The 19,571-nt window shown below is 31.4% G+C and overlaps 2 protein-coding genes and 1 long non-coding RNA gene across 5 annotated transcripts; 1 reads left to right on the top strand and 2 right to left on the bottom strand.

Moving 5' to 3' along the window:
- The first annotated feature begins 4,310 nt into the window (after positions 1–4,310).
- LOC105139137 (peptidyl-prolyl cis-trans isomerase CYP20-1-like) lies at positions 4,311–6,805 on the top strand. The gene is made up of 7 exons (XM_011045470.1): positions 4,311–4,462; positions 4,688–4,766; positions 5,427–5,474; positions 5,567–5,590; positions 5,979–6,161; positions 6,239–6,314; positions 6,417–6,805. The coding sequence occupies exons 1-7, from the start codon at positions 4,388–4,390 to the stop codon at positions 6,553–6,555; spliced, it is 624 nt and encodes a 207-aa protein (XP_011043772.1). The 5' UTR covers positions 4,311–4,387; the 3' UTR covers positions 6,556–6,805.
- Positions 6,806–7,745: 940 nt separating this feature from the next.
- On the bottom strand, positions 7,746–10,094 carry LOC105139136 (uncharacterized). Its single transcript, XR_844928.1, has 2 exons — positions 8,102–10,094; positions 7,746–8,044 (listed from the first exon to the last, which is right to left on the bottom strand). It is a non-coding gene; the product is annotated as an uncharacterized LOC105139136 (long non-coding RNA).
- Positions 10,095–15,524: 5,430 nt separating this feature from the next.
- On the bottom strand, positions 15,525–18,210 carry LOC105139135 (uncharacterized). Of its 3 annotated transcripts, none has more exons than XR_844927.1 (3): positions 17,058–18,210; positions 16,061–16,294; positions 15,824–15,909 (listed from the first exon to the last, which is right to left on the bottom strand). XR_844927.1 is itself a non-coding variant. In XM_011045469.1 (2 exons), the coding sequence occupies exons 1-2, from the start codon at positions 17,925–17,927 to the stop codon at positions 15,661–15,663; spliced, it is 1,119 nt and encodes a 372-aa protein (XP_011043771.1). In that variant the 5' UTR covers positions 17,928–18,210; the 3' UTR covers positions 15,525–15,660. The 3 variants fall into 3 exon arrangements, 1 of the variants encoding a protein (XP_011043771.1); XR_844926.1 differs by having other exon boundaries at positions 16,061–16,270; XM_011045469.1 differs by lacking the exon at positions 16,061–16,294 and having other exon boundaries at positions 15,525–15,909.
- Positions 18,211–19,571: the final 1,361 nt, after the last annotated feature.

Below are 19,571 nucleotides of genomic sequence, written 5' to 3'. Positions count from 1 at the left end.
GTGAAGTCATTTGGACTTCTAGAACTCAGGATATGGGCTAAAAATTGAACAGTGTCTGGGTTGTAGGATAAATTCAGACTTCTCTTTTGATGCTAAGATTTGAACTTCCAAATGGCAGAATTGAGTCTTGGACTCTTATGCATGTTTTAGGCCCATATCTTAGCTTTCTAGCCATATAAACCAAACTGAAATCCAAGATCTACAGCTCCGGATATGACCCCATGATTGAACAGTGTTTCACTTTGGACTGAACTAGCATCTCTTTTCTAAGCTTAGCCTTTTATTTGTTCTTTCACTTTCAATAGTTAATCATATCAATCAATCCTTTGATTTATGTGATAGACCTGCATTTAAAATGGATATTTATCATAAATTAAAGGTATCTTATATTATCAGACTTCTTGTTATAAAACATACTCTAGTTAAGGAGTTATTGATACTTTAAATGCAAAATAATAATATAGAACCTCGATAAAAATACACTTTTAAATATTAATCAAGAACCAGTAAAAACAGTCCCATTCGAGTGAATTTAAAGATCCTCCGATGATAAAGTAAATATATTTATAGGAAAAAAAATCAATGTCTTAAAGCAATTAATGACTTAAAAAATCTTTAAATTCAAGGAAGAAAGATGTTTATTCTTGAGTTTTAAGTGAGTTAATGCTTTGAAATCTATATGAGTTTATCTTAAGAGATAAGAAGTTCCAAAACCTTACCTGGATGGTTCAGAGGGTATTTATACCTTAGAATCTTGTCTCGTTTTAGCTAAGAAAAAGATTGGAAAGGCTTCTGCTTTCAGCGGCATTGATGAGTGACAAATATCTTTTACCTATAGTTAATGAAATAGCCTATGAGCATATGAAAATCATTACATCACGTATAGTTAAGGAAATAGTAAGTACGGTAGGTTTCTTAAGAAACCTTATATACACCTATGAGCATATGAAAATCATTACATCAATAGAAAAGATTATTCTAGATAGAGAGGCATTCTGGTTTATCTTATCTTTAATATTTTTATTTTAGAGGGATTGTCTAGGATCAAATATATAGTCTTAGAACTTGATAATGGTTAAATTCAAATGATTTTGATCTGGTATGTTTGCCAGACTCATATTACCTTGGGCTTGGTTGACTGTCAAGCCCAAGTTCCTGGGGTCTTTAATGTTTTCTAAACTTATGCTACCTTAGGTTTGACTGATTGTCAAGTTCAAGTTCTTTAGGTCTAACATGTTTTCCAGATTTAAGGTATCTTGGGTTTGGCTAACTGCCAAACCTAAGTGCTTTGGGTCTGACATGTTTGCCTGATCCACACTACTTTGGGCTTGGCTAACCGCCAAGTTCAAGTTTCTTAGGCCTAGCATATTTGTTAGATCCACGCTACCTTAGGCTTGACTGACTCCCAGGTCCAAGTTTTTTTAGTCTTACATGTTTATCAATATAACGTTACCTTAGATTTGGCTTGTTTGTCAGACCTATGACATCTTGGACTTGACTAATTATCAAGTTCAAGTTCATTGGATTTGATATATTCACTAGACTCATTTTATTTTTAAGATCGTTTTCTATTTATAAAGATCTTAACCAAATATTTTGACTCATAAATAAGTATTATGAGTTAAAAACGCATCAATATTTAGCTTAGTTAGACTTTAGTTTAATGTTTTTCTAATTATTTATAATCATATATTTTAAATACATAATATTGAATAATATTAACTAATGAGACAATATAATTTGTAAATGATCATGTTAAAATAAAATAAATTAAGTATTATGATTTTATTTTTATTTCTTATGTAATTCTTTCAACAACAAGCATGATATTTATTATCTAGACTAAATTTTTATCTACATTTATTATAAAAAATCAAATTAAAAAAAGAGATAAATAGTAGTAATTAAACTTGAATGAAAAGAAAAGCAAAAATTGTTGATCCTAACAACAAAATTTACATCATATGTAGATAACATGATGTTTATTTCATTCACTATATATATATATATATAGTGAATGAAATAAACATCATGTTATCTACATATGATGTAAATTTTGTTGTTAGGATCAACAATTTTTGCTTTTCTTTTCATTCAAGTTTAATTACTACTATTTATCTCTTTTTTTAATTTGATTTTTTATAATAAATGTAGATAAAAATTTATTCTAGATAATAAATATCATGCTTGTTGTTGAAAGAATTACATAAGAAATAAAAATAAAATCATAATACTTAATTTATTTTATTTTAACATGATCATTTACAAATTATATTGTCTCATTAGTTAATATTATTCAATATTATGTATTTAAAATATAAAATAAGAACCAAAATTTAATTAAAAAAATATTGAAGGACAAAATTGAAAAAAAAATTAAGAAAATGATTAAAAAAGAGCAATTAAAAAAATGACTAAATCTAGGAAAAGAAAAGTAAAATAAAATGTTGAGTGACAAAATTGAAAGGAAAAAAAACAACAATAAAAAGAATGAGTATCATATTTGATATATAAACAAAACAAAATAAAATGAAAATGGATGACCAATAAAAAAAGACGATCATAATTGAATTTTTTTCTCAATGTTTTTATAAAAATAATACCATTTTTACCTTTTAGTTGATTAAAAAATCAAGCGATTAGCTAGGAGAAAATCAAGTCAACACTTATTGATTTTTCCTTTACCATTATTTTTTGTTATCAAAATAATATTATTTTTACTTCCTGCACAATAAAAAAATTTGATTGATGTTGGTAACCTCAATCATTCAACCTAACTCATGACCCAAGATATGATGAGGGTCGATTCCCGAGCTAGGTTTTAAAAGCATGATAAAAAAATAAACACCAAATATGATATGAAAATTAAATAAAATTAAATAATGAGGGATGAAATTGTTAGAAAAACAATTAAAAAGGAAAGAGAAGTCAAGAAATTGTAATAATAAGAATGATGATTAAATTCAACAAAAAAAGAATTAAAATCAAATGATTATAGATGAAATCAAAAAAATAAAATCCAACAAGAAAAAAGATTAAAAGCAAAAGAAATTGGAATAAAATAATAAGGATAAGATTTAATTAAAAAATAAAATATCAATAAATAAAATTGAAAAAAAACTAAATCAAATTCAATACAATTAAAAGATTGAGAATCACTTTGCAGTTTTAAAAGGACAACACATTATTTGAGATAGAAGAGGGAGAAAATAGGAGGAGGAGAAAAATTATCGTTAAAGTTCCACTGTGCTCTTATGACTAATACATGTTAGCCCACTATGCATGGAGTGGCGCGCCGCTTTGAACATCGTTTTTAAAGGCTATCAACGACTACTAGGAGGCGTCACATGCCCTGTCAAAGAACGTAGACGCCTCTCACCTACTAACTGATTATTTTTTTTATTTATAAAAAAGATATAATATCTTTGACCTTACACGATAATTGAAAAAAAAAATCAAAAAACCAAAAATATCCCTTATAGATGAAATCAAAAAAATAAAATCCAACAAGAAAAAAGATTAAAAGCAAAAGAAATTGGAATAAAATAATAAGGATAAGATTTAATTAAAAAATAAAATGTCAATAAATGAAATTGAAAAAGAACTAAATCAAATTCAATATAATTAAAAGATTGAGAATCGCTTTGCAGTTTTAAAAGGACAACACATTATTTGAGATGGAAGAGGGAGACAATAGGAGGAGGAGAAAAATTATCGTTAAAGCTCCACTGTGCTCTTACGACTAATACATGTTAGCCCACTATGCATGGAGTGGCGCGCCGCTTTGAACATCGTTTTTAAAGGCTATCAACGACTACTAGGAGGCGTCACATGCCCTGTCAAAGAACGTAGGCTCCTCTCACCTACTAACTGATTATTTTTTTTATTTATAAAAAAGATATAATATCTTTAACATTACATGATAATTGAAAAAAATCAAAAAACCAAAAATATCCCTTTATTACCGGGAAAATAAATTAATCCTAAAAGTTATGAGTTACATTGTACCCAAAAAAAATATAAAATTTTGAAAAATACCCCCACACATTGGTTGTGTTTCTTTCTTCTGTCAACGACATAGAAATAATTATATTATGCAATAAAAATATAAAAATACAAAATTAAGCCCCAAATGTTTGTTTAATTATTTAGTTTTTTTTAAGAAAAACAGTCATTTTACTGCGTATTGTACTGTGCGCAATCTACAGCAAAACACCCATGGCTTTTAGTTTTATTTGTAATTTGTAATTGTAAGAAAATATCCGACTAGCCACGCGGTACAATCCCATTTGACAATCGTTCCAGCTTGCTACTGCCTTCCTGTATAATATAAAAAATAAAAATCCTCCCTGTAGTTTCTCGTCAGCAAAACCCCTCAGAAGCAGAGATGGCAAGATCGGGATTGTTGGCTGTTACTCTGCTGTGGACTTTAGTCCTTTTTGGAACCCTAGCAGTCACCCAGGTATTCTAATCTATACCTATTTTATTGTAAGATCACTTGTTTGATTAATTTATCTGGATCTGTCAGCTACGATGCTCCATTGATTCTGTAAAAAAATTGAGATTTCTTTTTTTATGATATTTCATTTCTCTATTTTGGTTGCTGATTGGCAAATGAATCTTTGGCAACAATCGGTGGAATATTGTGGATATAAAGCTAAAAATCTGAGTTGCCTTTTATTTTTAGGCGAAGAAATCGAAAGCAGATTTAAAGGAGATTACCCATAAAGTTTACTTTGATGTTGAGATTGATGGAAAACCAGCTGGTATGTTTTTTTTTTTGTGAATTATATTGAAAATATAATTGGTTTTTTTGTGCCGGTTTCATCTGTCTCTCTCTCTCTTGTGAGTTTAAAACTATGATTTCACCTTGTATATTGTAATTCGATCACACAAAATCAATTTTCTAGAAGTTCTATGCTGTAATAATAGTTATTTTGCTGAATGAAAATCTTTACATCGGTGATTTGAAATTGGGGTCGTTTTATGGGTGATTTTATAGCATGGAAAAATTCCCCCATAAAACTGGATCGCACAAAGAATCCTAAATCCATCCCGAGCCTTCAGTTTGTATAAATAATTAGAAAAATAACTTGAAGTTTAGTTTGTATAATCTATTCCTTTTACAAGTTTTGTCGTATCCACTTCCAGTTTGAAATTAGCTGCACTCTGTTTGTAACTTTACTGAAAATTCCGTGATGAAGTTGCTAGGTGCCTCTGCTTTAAAGAAAACTGGTCTATTTCTCTGTTTATGCTTGATGGAGTTTCTGGCTTTCAAGATGATGTTTGATATCTCTGAGATAAGGACAATATAGTTGGCAATATTTATTATTAGAGTTAAAATAACTGTGGAGCTTTTTCAGTTATATGTTTTGCATTGTTTTGTTCTCGAAATTTGTTTTAAAAGATAACACATCTATTCATAGGTCGCATTACCATGGGACTATTTGGCAAGACAGTTCCAAAAACCACAGGTATCATTTTCCGTCTGTTGAATTTGGTTTCTTGCTTGTTTTTTTTACTTGATTCAGAATGTTATTAAGTAGTTAATATTTCCACTTTGCAGAAAATTTCCGGGCACTGTGCACCGGTAAGCTGCTAAACTAAGCATCTATTTTTATCTACATTTTTCTAGTGATTAAACATTTCCTATCTTCATCATGATTAATCCGTTCCAAAAGTAACTGGACTTTATTTTTTTACTGAACATATAACATTTCTGCCATTGTCAACTCTTGAGTTTTGATTGTCTAATTGTTCATGAATATCTAACTGCTGACATGGAAAGTTGTAATATTCTTGAAAGCCCTACAGAGAACAATAAAAATGCCTTTTTTCTTTTTGGCTGGACCGTTTCTTAGAAATAGAATAATATATTTGGCTGTGGTTTCTTTTTCATAGAATGACCCCATGATCTTGGCAACATACAAGGAACATGTAAAAGCTGATTTCGTACCATACAATTATTTTTATTGCAGGGGAAAAGGGTATTGGAAAGGCTGGGAAACCGCTTCACTACAAGGGGAATGTATTCCACAGGATTATTCCCAGCTTTATGATCCAAGGAGGTGATTTTACACTTGGTGATGGAAGAGGGGGGGAATCAATTTACGGGGAGAACTTTGCTGATGAGAATTTCAAGTTGAAGCACACTGGCCCTGGTAGGTGAAATGTTCTGTAGTTTTCATTAACAACCTCGTGGTTGCAAGTATGATGAACATGATCTACCTGTGTATAGGGATTTTATCAATGGCAAATGCTGGTCCTGATACAAATGGTTCACAATTCTTCATCACAACAGTGACAACTAGCTGGTAATTACATGTACTTTAAAAAAAACAATTGGTGTGAGATGCACCTGCAACGCTGCTCTAATCTGGTTCTGATTGTAAACTGAGTATTGAAACTGTGTACAGGTTGGATGGAAGACATGTTGTGTTTGGTAAGGTCATGTCTGGAATGGATGTGGTTTACAAGATGGAAGCTGAAGGCAGGCAAAATGGCACCCCCAAGAGCAAGGTAGTCATTGTAGACAGCGGCGAACTCCCTCTATAAGTGTTCACCACCCTTGCCCCGGGAACCCACATAAATTGGTGGCAGCGGGAGTTATTTTCACCTCATGTACAAAGAAGGCCGCTTAAGGTGAAATCGTTGTGCACGGAGCTTTTAAGTTTGTTTTAAATGGCCGCTATAAAATGCTTTCACGTGCTGACAATGTACCAAATGCAACTCGAAGATTACCAGTGATGGATTGTTATTTGGCTCATAACTATTTTGATGCATCAAGTACAGAAGATTTTGGTTAGTTAAGTTTATATATTTATTTACCTAATCAGAAAAAAAATATTTATGCAAAGTTCACTCAAGTAACTTTTTTTTAATTTTATTTTTTAATAGTAAATGAGATTTTTTGATTAAGCCTCAACCAATGATTTAACAAATTGTGAATTTAGATAATTTAACGAACTATAAATTTAGAAGATTAACCGGTTGGAAGATCCATTTAATTACATTTAAGTTTAGTTGTTTTTTAAAAAAAGATTTATGTTTTTTTTTTAATTTAATTATTTAATATTTATTTTAATTGAAGATTTAACTTTATTATTTTTTATTTTTTTAGAATTTTTTACTAATTTAAAAAATAACATCTATTGTCTCGGGTCTTTTATTTATTGTTTTCTATTAATTTTTTTTTAAAATAAATTTCAGTTTTGAACTAAATTAAACCAATTACTCAAATATAAAAATACTCTAATCACTTTATCATATTTATTGAGTGGTTGGTTGATTAGAATTTTGTTTCAGTTACATGGATTTCATATCCTAAATAAGTTTTACAAGTTAACCACTAATCTGAATTGTGCCCATATATCATTATCTAAGTATTATTTTTAAAAAATATTTCATTAAATATATCACCATCTCAGATTCATGTATGTTTCTAATAGGCGTAAAACGCAGATGAAGAATCTATAACTAATATGGTATGTGAACTTGGACCCTTGCAACCAATATTGCTTGAACCAAAAAAAAAAAAAAAAGGGATTGACATCTTCCATGTAGGCAGCTTTGTCTGAACCTAACCAGAAAAAAATCAAAGCCGCACAAGACAGTTGCCCCGACCACTCACAATTCGAATATTTTTGGCAGTCGGAAGTTAAATTCATTTCCTCTTCCTTTCTTTTGCCCATGTTGAACTGTCCACTAAACCAAATTCATGCCATTAATTCACATCTTAAAACGGATTTACCTCACTCGAGTTCTTTAGCACAAAAAACAACTGAGCGAACGGATTGTTTAACAAAGAAGAATAATTTAACTACTGATTCAGACCATGCTGAGAGAAAACAAAGAGGGAATTATCTTAGCCTGCGGTGTAACCAAAAAGGTTCATCGTTTCCGCAGTATTAACAGCCTCCGAAGACTGCTCAAAGTGGTTCATGTTGCATTGATAGCAGAGATTAATGTTCTAAGAAACTAGAAGCACTAGAGATCAGGGCAAAGACACGATATGGTTTGAAGGACCAGACCTTTTCTGTCTTATCTATCATACAAACTTGCCTGCTTTTGTTGCCTTTATAGCTTTATCAGTTGAAAGAACCCATCCCAAATCTAGATATCTCAAGGTAATAGCAAGCTTGAAAAGGATCTGCGATGAATCAAAAGTTCTTTATGCGTTACAATCACCTCACTACCAGAACCACCATAACACTTTTTTCATCTCTGTCACAACCTGGATGAACAAATAATTAACCTCCTTTTTTAATAAAAGAAATATGAGAACTATGGCCCTTTAACCTCAACCCTCAATCTTCATCATGTGCTACCTTGAAAACGTCATCTCTATCTGCCTGTAGAACCAGTTGTTGATGACCTGTATCATGTCGACAATTCGCATTTCCTTCCTCTTGCTCCTCCAACCATGTCTATTTCACCACCCAGAAAAAACAACAAATACATTTCCCTTTCCACAGAAAAATTTCATCTAGAATTTATTGCCACAGATCAACCATTTCCAGAATTCGAAATGCATAAATAACATCTACAACTCACCGTACATGTCAATAAGGAAAATGACATTCTTTGGAGTACTAACATAGCTATCCTATGACCAGAGAATTTGTTACATAGAGGGAAAGTAGGTTTGTTAAGAACTTGTCCAATAAGACAGCATTCTCACAAATCGAAGCATATGGTCTTGGGGAATCAGAATTTGCGTTTTGCATATTTTTCCATACTTCTTGAGAAACATTACTTGATGGCTTAGTTTTATCATGTCCTAATTGAAGGGATGTCTTCAGATTCCCCCTGGGCTCCTGCCTATTAACCTAGATAATACACACACAAAACTTGGAACCGCAGATTGATTAGCCTTAACACGAACCAGTTTTTTAAATATGTTAGACAACATAAAACCAGCCTCTAACAATGACTGCCAATATTGTGAGAACAATCCAAGTTCCCAAGGCATGCCAATAGTCCAACTATGCACACAACAAATTATGTACTTTTTTTCAGTCAAGATAGCTAAAAGGTGTTGAGAATCGACCTCCTTAAAGGTTTTCAGAATCTAAAAGCGAAGGCCAAATACAACAGACTGGCATGAATATCTAAATCATAGTTAACAATTTGATAGCTCCCCTAATCCAAGTTCAACATCCATATTATCGTCCACAAAGTCATCATATGGAAAGAAAGTATATCTAGCAGTGCTGGTTGCAGCAACAACTGTCCAGCAAAAGCAGAGTCAAAGATTTGTCAGTTCACCTCGATCCTACTAAGTTTAGGCCTGAATAGTCTTTTGCAGTCACCCAAGTTCCAACAGAGGGCCTGTTTAAGATGCTCAAACAATCACACAAAAAGCTGCAGCAACCACTTCCCATAACCATTCTAAAGAGCAGGGAGGTTGCAGAATTGAGACATGGTGGTAAAATATGCCGCAACATGTCACTTCCTCTCTGTTCTCCAGATTCCAATACTACAATGACACTACGTTCCAAATTCAGTACATGTTATCATTTCAGAATTCAAAAACATGAAACTTGACTTCATCAATGCATCTACAAAATTATATTCTACCTACAACCGACACAATCAGCTTCGACAAAATGCTGCATCAATTCACGACTTCATTTTGTACCCTCTCAACAGTATCATAAACAAGAACTTTTTAAGGAGCAAAATCACAGACCTAGCTACCTGATTGCAAAATTTCTCCCATCCATCCGCGACAGCAACTGAATCAATAAAAAACATGGAAGCAAAGACAAAAGGTAAACAGAACATAAATACCTTATTACGTCTGCGGGGTTCAGGGATACAATGCAGTAAAACCAGCCTTCATTCATCGTCCTTATAAAACATAACAACAAACACCGTGTAAGCATACATAACCATCATTATCGCCACCAGACCTCCCTCTCCATCACAGCCACCCACCAGGAGACTGACTAACTTATAAACAACGACTCGAAACAACACAAACTGACACACGGGACAGACAATCAGAACAGAATCAGAGATTATTATTAATTGACTGACTACGCATGATCAAGTAGAAATGATCGACATTACTTTAACTGATTGATTTCAAGACTCGTTGCTACTGTTCTCCAAATTGCTTTCTCCTCCATTCTTGACACGACGCCGTTCCTGAACAATATTGGAGAAATTGACTGATAAATCGGAGTAAATCGACATTACCTTGGATATATTTCCATTAATCTCGCAAATTAATGAAACGTTTCTAACAAGATTATCAGGAATCCTCGACTGGTGATTGGCGTTCACTTGTTGAATCAAGTCACGGTTGTGATCCAGCACGCTCTGCACCTGCTTGAAACTCTTTCTCAGTGTATCCCACGCCTCAAAGTCACACTCCTCTTCCTCTTCGCCGTTCTTTGCATCTCCTCCGCCATCTTTAACTCGCTTTTTGTTTGGTTTTGGTGAAGCGATGGCGGTGCCGGTGGTGTTGTCCATGGTAGGCACTTGTTCCTCCTCCACCAGTGATGATTATTCAAGCTTTGTCATGCATATATGTGAGTCCAGACTCTCTCTCCCTCTCGATTTTGTCACTCAGGTTCCTTTTTCTAGCAGATATGGTGAAAATCAAACTCGCAAGTCGTATGGTTGTTCTTATATCTTGTGGTAAGAGAGAAACAGCCCGGGTCGAAGACTAGCCGACTTGACTTGGTGGTCTGTGATCGTTGGCTGTGATTGGAGAAGTTGACAGCCCAATTGGGTGTTTGGAAACTATTGGCTCGTGCTATTTGGTGAGTTTTGATTGATCGGTCAAAGGAGTGGTGATGGTAGCTGGGTAATTGGAATGATTCTTTGAAAAAAAACAGCGAAAGTGGTGGGCCTTGCGGCTATTGCATTGCTGCCGAGCTTAGATATTTTTAAGTATCTCAGAGGAGCTGTCTCGTTGGCTGTTACTTATGTTAGAATAATAAACATCTTCTCGTTATAAAATAAATAAATAAATATCTCTCGCGGGTAGCGGTGCAAGGCACGCAGTGAGCGGAATAGTAATAACAGGCCGTGTTTTTAATATTGTTTTTATTATTTAAAAATATATTAAAAAAATATTTTTTATGTTTATATATAAAAATAATATTAAAATATTAAAAATTTTAATTTTAAAAAAATAATTCATATTTGTTTTTAAAACCCCATGCCTAGTTGTGTTAAAAAATAATTCAGATTTTTTTTTTTAAAACCCCATGCCTAGTTGTGTTAGGGTACTTGGACACGCGTTGATTTTGAAAAACAACAACATGAAATTATAGTGGAACGGTGGGTTTTAGATTTTTTTTAATAATTAGCAAAGTAATAAAAATAATTTAACAGGATAATATTATTTAAAAAAATTAGCGTGATCCTATATTTTTATCTTATCATATTTAAGAAGTATAAATTTTATTAAATATTATTATTTTCAAATGCAACAAAATAATTATAACACTTTAAAAAATAATATTTAATAAATATTATGATTTCAAAATACAACAATTTAAAATGAATTTGTAAAACAGATGGACTCACGCACTCCTCTTTCTCTCTTTTTAGTTGTGTCTAAAAAAACTACAAGAAACTTTCTAGAATGTCTTCTCAAGAGATGGTTGCCATTAGAACAATTCTATTCAACAATGATTCCATGTGTTATAATTTTTTTTTAAAATTTTTTAGACTACATATCCATGTTTTATTATTATTATTAATATAAGTGTTTGGATTAATTTGTATATATCTTAATTAATCTCACAAGTCTTATAATTAACTATCATATAAATTTTTAATAACCCTGAAATTTATAAAACTCTAAATAATTTCTAAAAAATAAATTCATGATTTAATCAATTAAATTATATCCCTCTAGATTATAACATATACATATACACGTTGTTGATAAAACAATGGATGCATGAAAACAGCTTCTTATAAGTCCTTTCGATTCAGAGAGTGCTAGACTATACCTTAATCTATCCTAATCTCAATAATCTTAAATCATGTCAATCACACCATTTAATTTATCATTCTATTACTTGTTATTTATTTGATGTTTGGATTTTAAAGTGGATCGCGCTCGGTTGCAACTTGCACGCCGATATTACTTGAGAATAATATGGCAGCACACTCCCTTAGTAACTTAGCTTTACTATCCTTTCTATGAATATCATTGGATTGAGAAGAGTCCATTTTAAATAGATCATACAATATTGGTGGCTTGTCGCCAGCTAACTTAAATTTTTTAATAAAAAAATGATTATGATCTTAAAAAAATAAAAAAAATCAATAATCAAGTTAAATTTTGATTAATTTAATAAAATATTAAAAAATAAAATAACAACAAAAAACAAATAAAAAAAATATTATTCTAAGCAAAGTTAGGTTAACAAGTGAAATACATAACCTGGACAAGAAATATGTCAAGATTATATATTTATCGTGAGTTCTAAATCATAAGATCAAAATAATTAGATAAAAAAAGAAATTGATAATAAATAAAAATAAAATTTTAAAAATAAAAGAAAAATATAAATAAAGATATTTAATAGCACAACACAAGTCATTTATTTAGTTATATTTAATAAATTTATTTATTAAAATCAATTTATAATAGAAATTGACATACACATAGAGTTTATTAAATAATAATAAAAAATACTATGTAAGGTTGGACATATTAAAATATCATAAAATAAGTATTTTTAATTAGTATAAATAAATTTAATTTATATGAAATAAAAAATAATAATTACACATGAATTATACTAACCTTATGAAAAATTAAAGACACCTAATACAATTAAAAAAAAGTTATTTAAAAAGGTTAAATAAGCTAAAAACAATTATATGGGAGTGGTACTAATTAAAAAAAAAACTTAAAAAATATTTTAAAAATACATAAAAAAGGTAATAATTGAAAAAAATAGAAAAAAGGGAAAAACCATATGAATGGCCTATAAAGCATAATCACGTGCTCTTAAGTCTGTTGTTTTTTTTTCAAAGAGGTGGGTAATAGGGTGTCCACCCTTATTTTTTGAAAAAGAATAGGTAGATAACACGTCGTCGCACATTTTGGTAGACGACATGTTAATGGTGGCTAAAAAAATTAAGTCCACGCGCTCTTAAGCCTGCTATTTATTTTTTTAAAGAGGTGGATAATAGGTTGTCCACTCTTATTTTTTGGAAAAAAAAATAGGTAGATGACACGTCACACATTGTGGCAGACAACATGTTATTTATTAGCCTAGAATAGTGGCTAAAAAAATCAAGTTCACGAGTTTTTTATCCCAAAAAACATGTTTTCTAACCCATTTCAACCATAAAAACACCCTACAAACACTTTTGGAACACTAAGAAACCAACCTATGAAACCCGAAAAAGGTCCAAACCATTAAATCAAATTGAAAAAAAAATATTGCATTCTTTATCTAGTTCTGATTTTTAGGTTATATTGAGACTTAAAATAACCATCATAAAACTTCCCTTATCTAATGAAATTTGTTGACATCAATTCTAACTTTTCTTATCTAGCGGAACTGTTGCCATCAATTCTAACTTGTTTGGTGATTGAAATCATCATCATAAAGAGCTTTCTCTCCCTTTTCTAAAATCTAGTGACTCCTCTTTCTTCTCCTATAAAAAAACATTGAAAAATAAAACTAGTATTAAAAAGTATTTTTTAAAAAATCAAAGGGACTGGCCAAATCATAGCAAAAAAAGCTTGAGGACTAAAATATACTATATAAAAAAATTTGAAAGTGTCACTTATGTTACCCATTTTTTCTACTTCAATTTTTTGTACTTCAATTCATTGTTTTTCAATTCAACCCTCCCTAAAAAAAACATGTAATTGGATGCTAATTTTGACTTAAAATGACTTAATTATACAAAGAAAAAGTTTAAGAATTAAATTAAAATTTTTAAAAATAAATCACACAACACAAAGCTTTGGTTTTTGTTAATTACTTCCAATGATGTTGAGTTTCAATTAGCAAAACTCATTTTCATTCTAAAATAATTGGAATATAGAATTAAAATGAAAATTACATTTGAAATAGTTGATTGAATGTTTTGTTGTCAAAATAATTGGAAAAAATCTTTGAGATTAATGATGTACTTTTATGTTACAACCTAAGACAAATTATGTCTTTGTAATCTTGATTGTTTTTATAATAATAATAATAATGCTTAAAAAGTGAGAATGAGGATTGATGAGGTTATTGTATATGAAATTAGTTTAGGAATGAGGTTTATGTATTGAATAATCTGATCATCTTTTAGTTTAAATAATTTGATTTATTCTTCCTAACTAAAATGTCTAGTGATTTGATATAAAAAATTTAAGTGATTGGTAGTTGGTGGTGTCTAGTAGTTAATATTGAAAAAGATTTTTCTTTATAGATAACTCTCATATATTTAAATATTTTTTTTAGAAAAATAAAATGCAATGATATTTTAGAGATATAGACTCTGAAAATATACATATTAACTTTGATATTGAAAGATTCATGATATATTTTATAGCCCACAAGTCTTTTTATTATTATTTTATGGAGATGAGGGACTAAAGTATAAATTCACCCTCATTTTGAATTGTATTTTATTTAAAACGTATTAGATCGATATAAGATGTTAAAGGATCCGGGTGAGGTTATGAAATTTTTTTAAGAGAATGTGGGATTCGAACAAAGAGTCTAGATGCGCTACTTGGACTCAAATATATTAACTTGAAGCATGGTAGCTTGAGCCCATGTAGATGTTAGACAGCACGCTCAATGTTGATTTTGGTTACCATACTTGAATCTATAAAAATATTTTCTTGAGTCTTTTAAAAGATTTTTTAAGATAGTAAAATATAGTTTGTGAGTGATATTTATTGCAAAGAATGCATAGAATATACACATAAATGAATTCATAATCTAAGAATTTGCTAAGCAAGTCTCTCCTTCCTTAAAAAAATGTTATCAAATCCAAGGTGTTGCCAGATTCTTTTGCATATTAAAGATGCAAGTCCATTGAAATGTAAATCAAATTACTGATGAAATCCATTGAAATGTAAATCAAATTACTGATGAAAGTCCATGTAATTTTCTCTATCTTCAAGTGATACAGTATGTTTACAAGAGAGGATAACTAGTGGAAAATGATGAAACGGAGGGATGGATATGGGCTGGTCCATCTAGTTGTTGTGAAAAAAATTGACCCATTTGTATATTACAGTTTAGAAAATAGATCTTAATACGGTGACGCATCTATCCCTGATGATTGCAATACGAGGACTAAAATAATCTCAACTTAATTTATTATTATTTGATAAGCAATTTCCAAAGGCACATTTGTCATATATTTTGTACAAAACACAGATGTATTATAATGCAAAGGGTGATTTTAGCAAAATTATGGAAGGTATTTTGTTTTCCTTTACCCAAATTCAAGTGATCAAATTCGTACTTCTAGCAAATTGAATTCTTGAGTTGAGATTGTATCTCCAACACCGTGACAATTATGACCGTACATAGCATAGAAAGGGCAAATTTTATTAGTTCAAGGGCACTAATTGGAATTGAATTGCCAACACTAGGCCAGGCGAGCAACACAACAAAGATCTCTATGCTAGCCAATTTACTAGATACGACCACTTCATGGTGGTTTTCATTCAACTCTTTGGATTGGTTCTTCATACATAGGGTTAGCTAATAATTTAGGTTGCTTCGTGTAATGTGGAACAGCAGTCTGCTCCGCTTCCATGGTACAACTTGGACATGGGGTTATTAATTTCGCTGCAACAAGGAAAGTATGGAACTGTTCGTGTCCTACTGGCCTCAAGAACTCCAGCTCACCATCACTTCTTTCATGAAGCAGACACTGCATCTTCCTCCTCTGTACCTCATCCTTCACTCTCTAGAAAGGGAAAACAGAAAGCAATAAATACCCTCAACAAAACATTCTCAGCTTATTGCAGATAGAAATCCAAGATATGCAGACAGTGGTGAAAATATCATATGCTTCATTTTGTAGCTTTGAAAATTTTTCACGAGGAATCTATATCTACCGCTACTACAAAACAAAGACGCAACTCTAGAATTCCAAGAAGTATTCAAAGCATTCCTAAGATGCCCTGCACAATCTTTGCCTTCCCACAATTTAGAAACTTAATTGCCATGGTTTTGGATCCAACACGTCCATCCTATTCAGGAAGCTAGTAGCTTAACTGCTAGCCAAAAAAGTCCACAAGGAGCAGATTCCTAGAAACTAACCATGCCTGTCATTCACATTTGGAAGAGGCCTGTCATCATTATAAAATTTCATTTAAAACAACCCTTCATTTAAAATACGAATATATAAAGAGTAGAAGAAACGCTCTTAAATCAAGTTCTCATGCTCAAGCTGAGAATGAAGTGTAAGAATATTGCAGTAACATGCCTGATGAGATTGATAATTTCTTTTAGAGACTGGTACTAAATTATTACCGGCAAATTATTGGAATCATCAGTGTCTGATTCTCTAGCACTCTGATGTAACTATCATCTTTTAAGAAAGTAACTTGATGATCTACCCTAGATGAAGCAAGTTCATGCATTGCATCATTTATTTAAACCCAATTAAAAACCTACCATCCCTTTCCATATTTACCATCTTTTGACACTAAAATTGATGACTTAAGTCTGCAGCCTGTCCTTCGAAATATATGAAATTGGTGTCCAGCTATAAGAATTGATTCCTTTTAAAAACTTTTGAAAGCAAAAGATTTCTAAGGCAATGATTTCTCGACAGAAAGATAGCTGTTCACCGAAATCCCTCTTCAGTATCAAGCAGTAAATGCTCTGTCCGAAAATTCACATGCTAGATTATGTTTAACAGCTCAATATCAACGTATCCCACTCATTTATGATTTTCAATCGTAATTTTGTTTCCTAGTTTCTCAGAACAACCATATCACCAACTTTCAATCAAAAGATACTTTCACATCTAGCACATGCATCAACGGGTAACTGATCATCAAAACAAACTCTCTAGCAACAAAACAGTAAAAAAGTTTGGAAACAAACCTGCAACAATCTTGTGTCAAACTTAGGCAATCCAACTTGTTCAACAGAAAGGGAGCCAAACAAGTTTCCCAACAAAGCAGCATCAGGCACAGCCAATCCTTGAACCAACCCCGCCACAAACCCCCCAAAGAAACTATCCCCTGCACCGGTAGGATCCTCTTGATTTGCCAAAAACGGCGAAATCCCCAACTCCCCGTCTTTCCAATACACTTTACAGCCATGTTTCCCGTTAGTCACCACGACACAACACCACTTCCTCACCTCTTCCACATCCATAAACACCGCCTCCTCCGATGACGCCTTTAAGACCCCAATTCGGGGTAACAACGGATAAAAGCCTGTCTCCTCTAATTTAACAAGCTTAACAGTCCCATCAACGCTATCAAAAACCCTGATTAAAGCTTGAATATCAGCAAATACAACATCACAAATCTCAATCATTCTCTCAAGCGTCTCGGGCAGTATTTCCCCGCCAACACCAACTCCCATTCCATACTTGAACCTCGTATCTGGAAGATCCGATGGCCTAATCGGGTCACAAGCACAGACCCGTTTTAAGATCCGATCTTGATGATCATTTCCATGAAGACCCGGATCAAAATAAGAGTGGAAAACAGTAGTTTTTAAAGTGGGAATTACAATTGGGGTATAACTAACTGGGTATTTAAAATCTTCCCCAACTTTCGATACTAAATTACAAGAAATTGACACTCCATTGAAAACATTGGAAATGACAGAGGCTGCACCACCAAGCGATACAGCTTTAACGGCGTTTTTTTGGATCAAAACATCGTGGCAGTAATTGCCCACAATTAAAACACGGCTTTGCTGATGGCTTTTGTGGACCGCTGACTCCGCTGTTGTCACCATTGTCGAGAAGTTGATGTAATCGTCGAAGGTTTGCAGTTCATGAGCGAGAGAGAGCTAGACTTGGAAAGGTCATGTACAAAAACACGCTTACGAGAAATGAAGGATAGGGGTGTGGCTGCCTGTGTTTGTGAGTGTTTAAGGAATGTACAAAAATGGGCTATGTGTCGAAAGAAAGAGGACGCGCGCCAAACATAGAGAGTCCGTGTGGCTTTGTACTGCGCAGAGAGAGAGAAGATTTTTGGTGCTGTTTAATGCTTGTTTTGGAGGGAGGCAAGTTACAAATACGAGACTCCTTTTCATATTTTTTAAAGCCGATTTAGGTTGACTCGGTTATGAGGCTGGATGTTAAGTTATATGAGTTAAACTAGTTTAATTTAAAAAAAATATATTTAAAATTTTAATATTTTATATGTAAAAATTGAAAAATATTTTATATAAATATAAATTATATATATATATATTTATATTACAAATGAAAAAGTTAAACAATATTTCATGAAGATTATATATATAATTATCCTATATAGAAAAATTAAGAAACATTTCATACTATATATATATATATATTCCATGTAGAAAAGTTAAAAAATATTTCATATAAATATAGTTATTCAAAAAGAAAAGTTAAAGAAATATTTTATAAGAATGTAAACTATAAAAAAATTCACAAATTAATTTTATATCTTTTAAATTTTTTTTAAAAATTAAAAAAACATCAAGTTTTACTCCAATTATATTATATCACTTAGTTTTAGGTTGATTAGATGGGTAACTCAAAGTTAACTGACTAATAACAAATTCAAGTTTTGATAATTTAAAATCTGACCAAGACTACTCCAAATCAATCAGCCGTGGGAGGCCAAATTTTATATCTTTGCTCTTCTCTTAAAGCGCTAAACAATTGAATGGTATTGATGATGGGTGGATGGTGCAATTATACACACATATTGGTCGTTTAATAACACTAGAGAATCCTCAATCCTGGCATAGTTTTCGACCAAAATATACATGTGCTTTCATTGAATGTTAATTTGATTTGTTATACATCAACAATCACTTTGTCAATGTCCTTTAAGATTCTTTTCTCTGCTTGGTGTAAACTACCTTTTCTAGGTGAAAAAGAATATTTTTTTATACAAAAATAGAGCTTGCACTGCATGTATACGTATGTATTATTAAAGATTATTTGATATTGTAGTAATGATAATTAATTTTTTAAAAAAGCATAGTTAATTATGAAAATAAATAGTACCTTCGTTAAACATGCTCTAAAAAAATACACCAGGATTTATCTTTTCTATATAATTTTTTTTTTTAATGTTGTCAACTTTTTTTTTAAAAAAAAATAGACACGTATTTTTTATTGTATTTTTTATTGTGATATACAACAATTCTATTTGTATAGTTTTCAACACTAAAGAGGTAGTTGAAAAATCACATCTAGTGTTTTGGATTCATAAATTTATTTTTAATCTATTTTCACCTAAAACCATCTAATAAACATCCATATAATGTCAATAAATCAATCCATCAACTCAAAACACTCCTAAAATAGTTTTAAAAAAAATCAAATCATTTTTTTCTCAACCCTAATCTACTTTTTTTTTTCTAGATGTTTGCAATATGTCTCTCAATATTCCAATA

Source organism: Populus euphratica, unplaced genomic scaffold, assembly GCF_000495115.2.
Source record: "Populus euphratica unplaced genomic scaffold, PopEup_1.0 scaffold139.1, whole genome shotgun sequence".
Taxonomy (NCBI): domain Eukaryota; kingdom Viridiplantae; phylum Streptophyta; class Magnoliopsida; order Malpighiales; family Salicaceae; genus Populus; species Populus euphratica.
This window is presented reverse-complemented; position numbering and strand designations above follow the sequence as displayed.

Coding starts and splice junctions, on each gene's coding strand:
- LOC105139137 (XM_011045470.1), top strand. CDS start 4,388: ATGGCAAGATCGGGATTGTTGGCTGTTACTCTGCTGTGGACTTTAGTC. Junction 5,475..5,566: donor GACAGTTCCAAAAACCACAG/GTATCATTTTCC, acceptor TCCACTTTGCAG/AAAATTTCCGGGCACTGTGC. Junction 6,315..6,416: donor ACAACAGTGACAACTAGCTG/GTAATTACATGT, acceptor AACTGTGTACAG/GTTGGATGGAAGACATGTTG.
- LOC105139135 (XM_011045469.1), bottom strand. CDS start 17,927: ATGGTGACAACAGCGGAGTCAGCGGTCCACAAAAGCCATCAGCAAAGC. Junction 15,910..17,057: donor TTGACACAAGATTGTTGCAG/GTTTGTTTCCAA, acceptor TTCCCTTTCTAG/AGAGTGAAGGATGAGGTACA.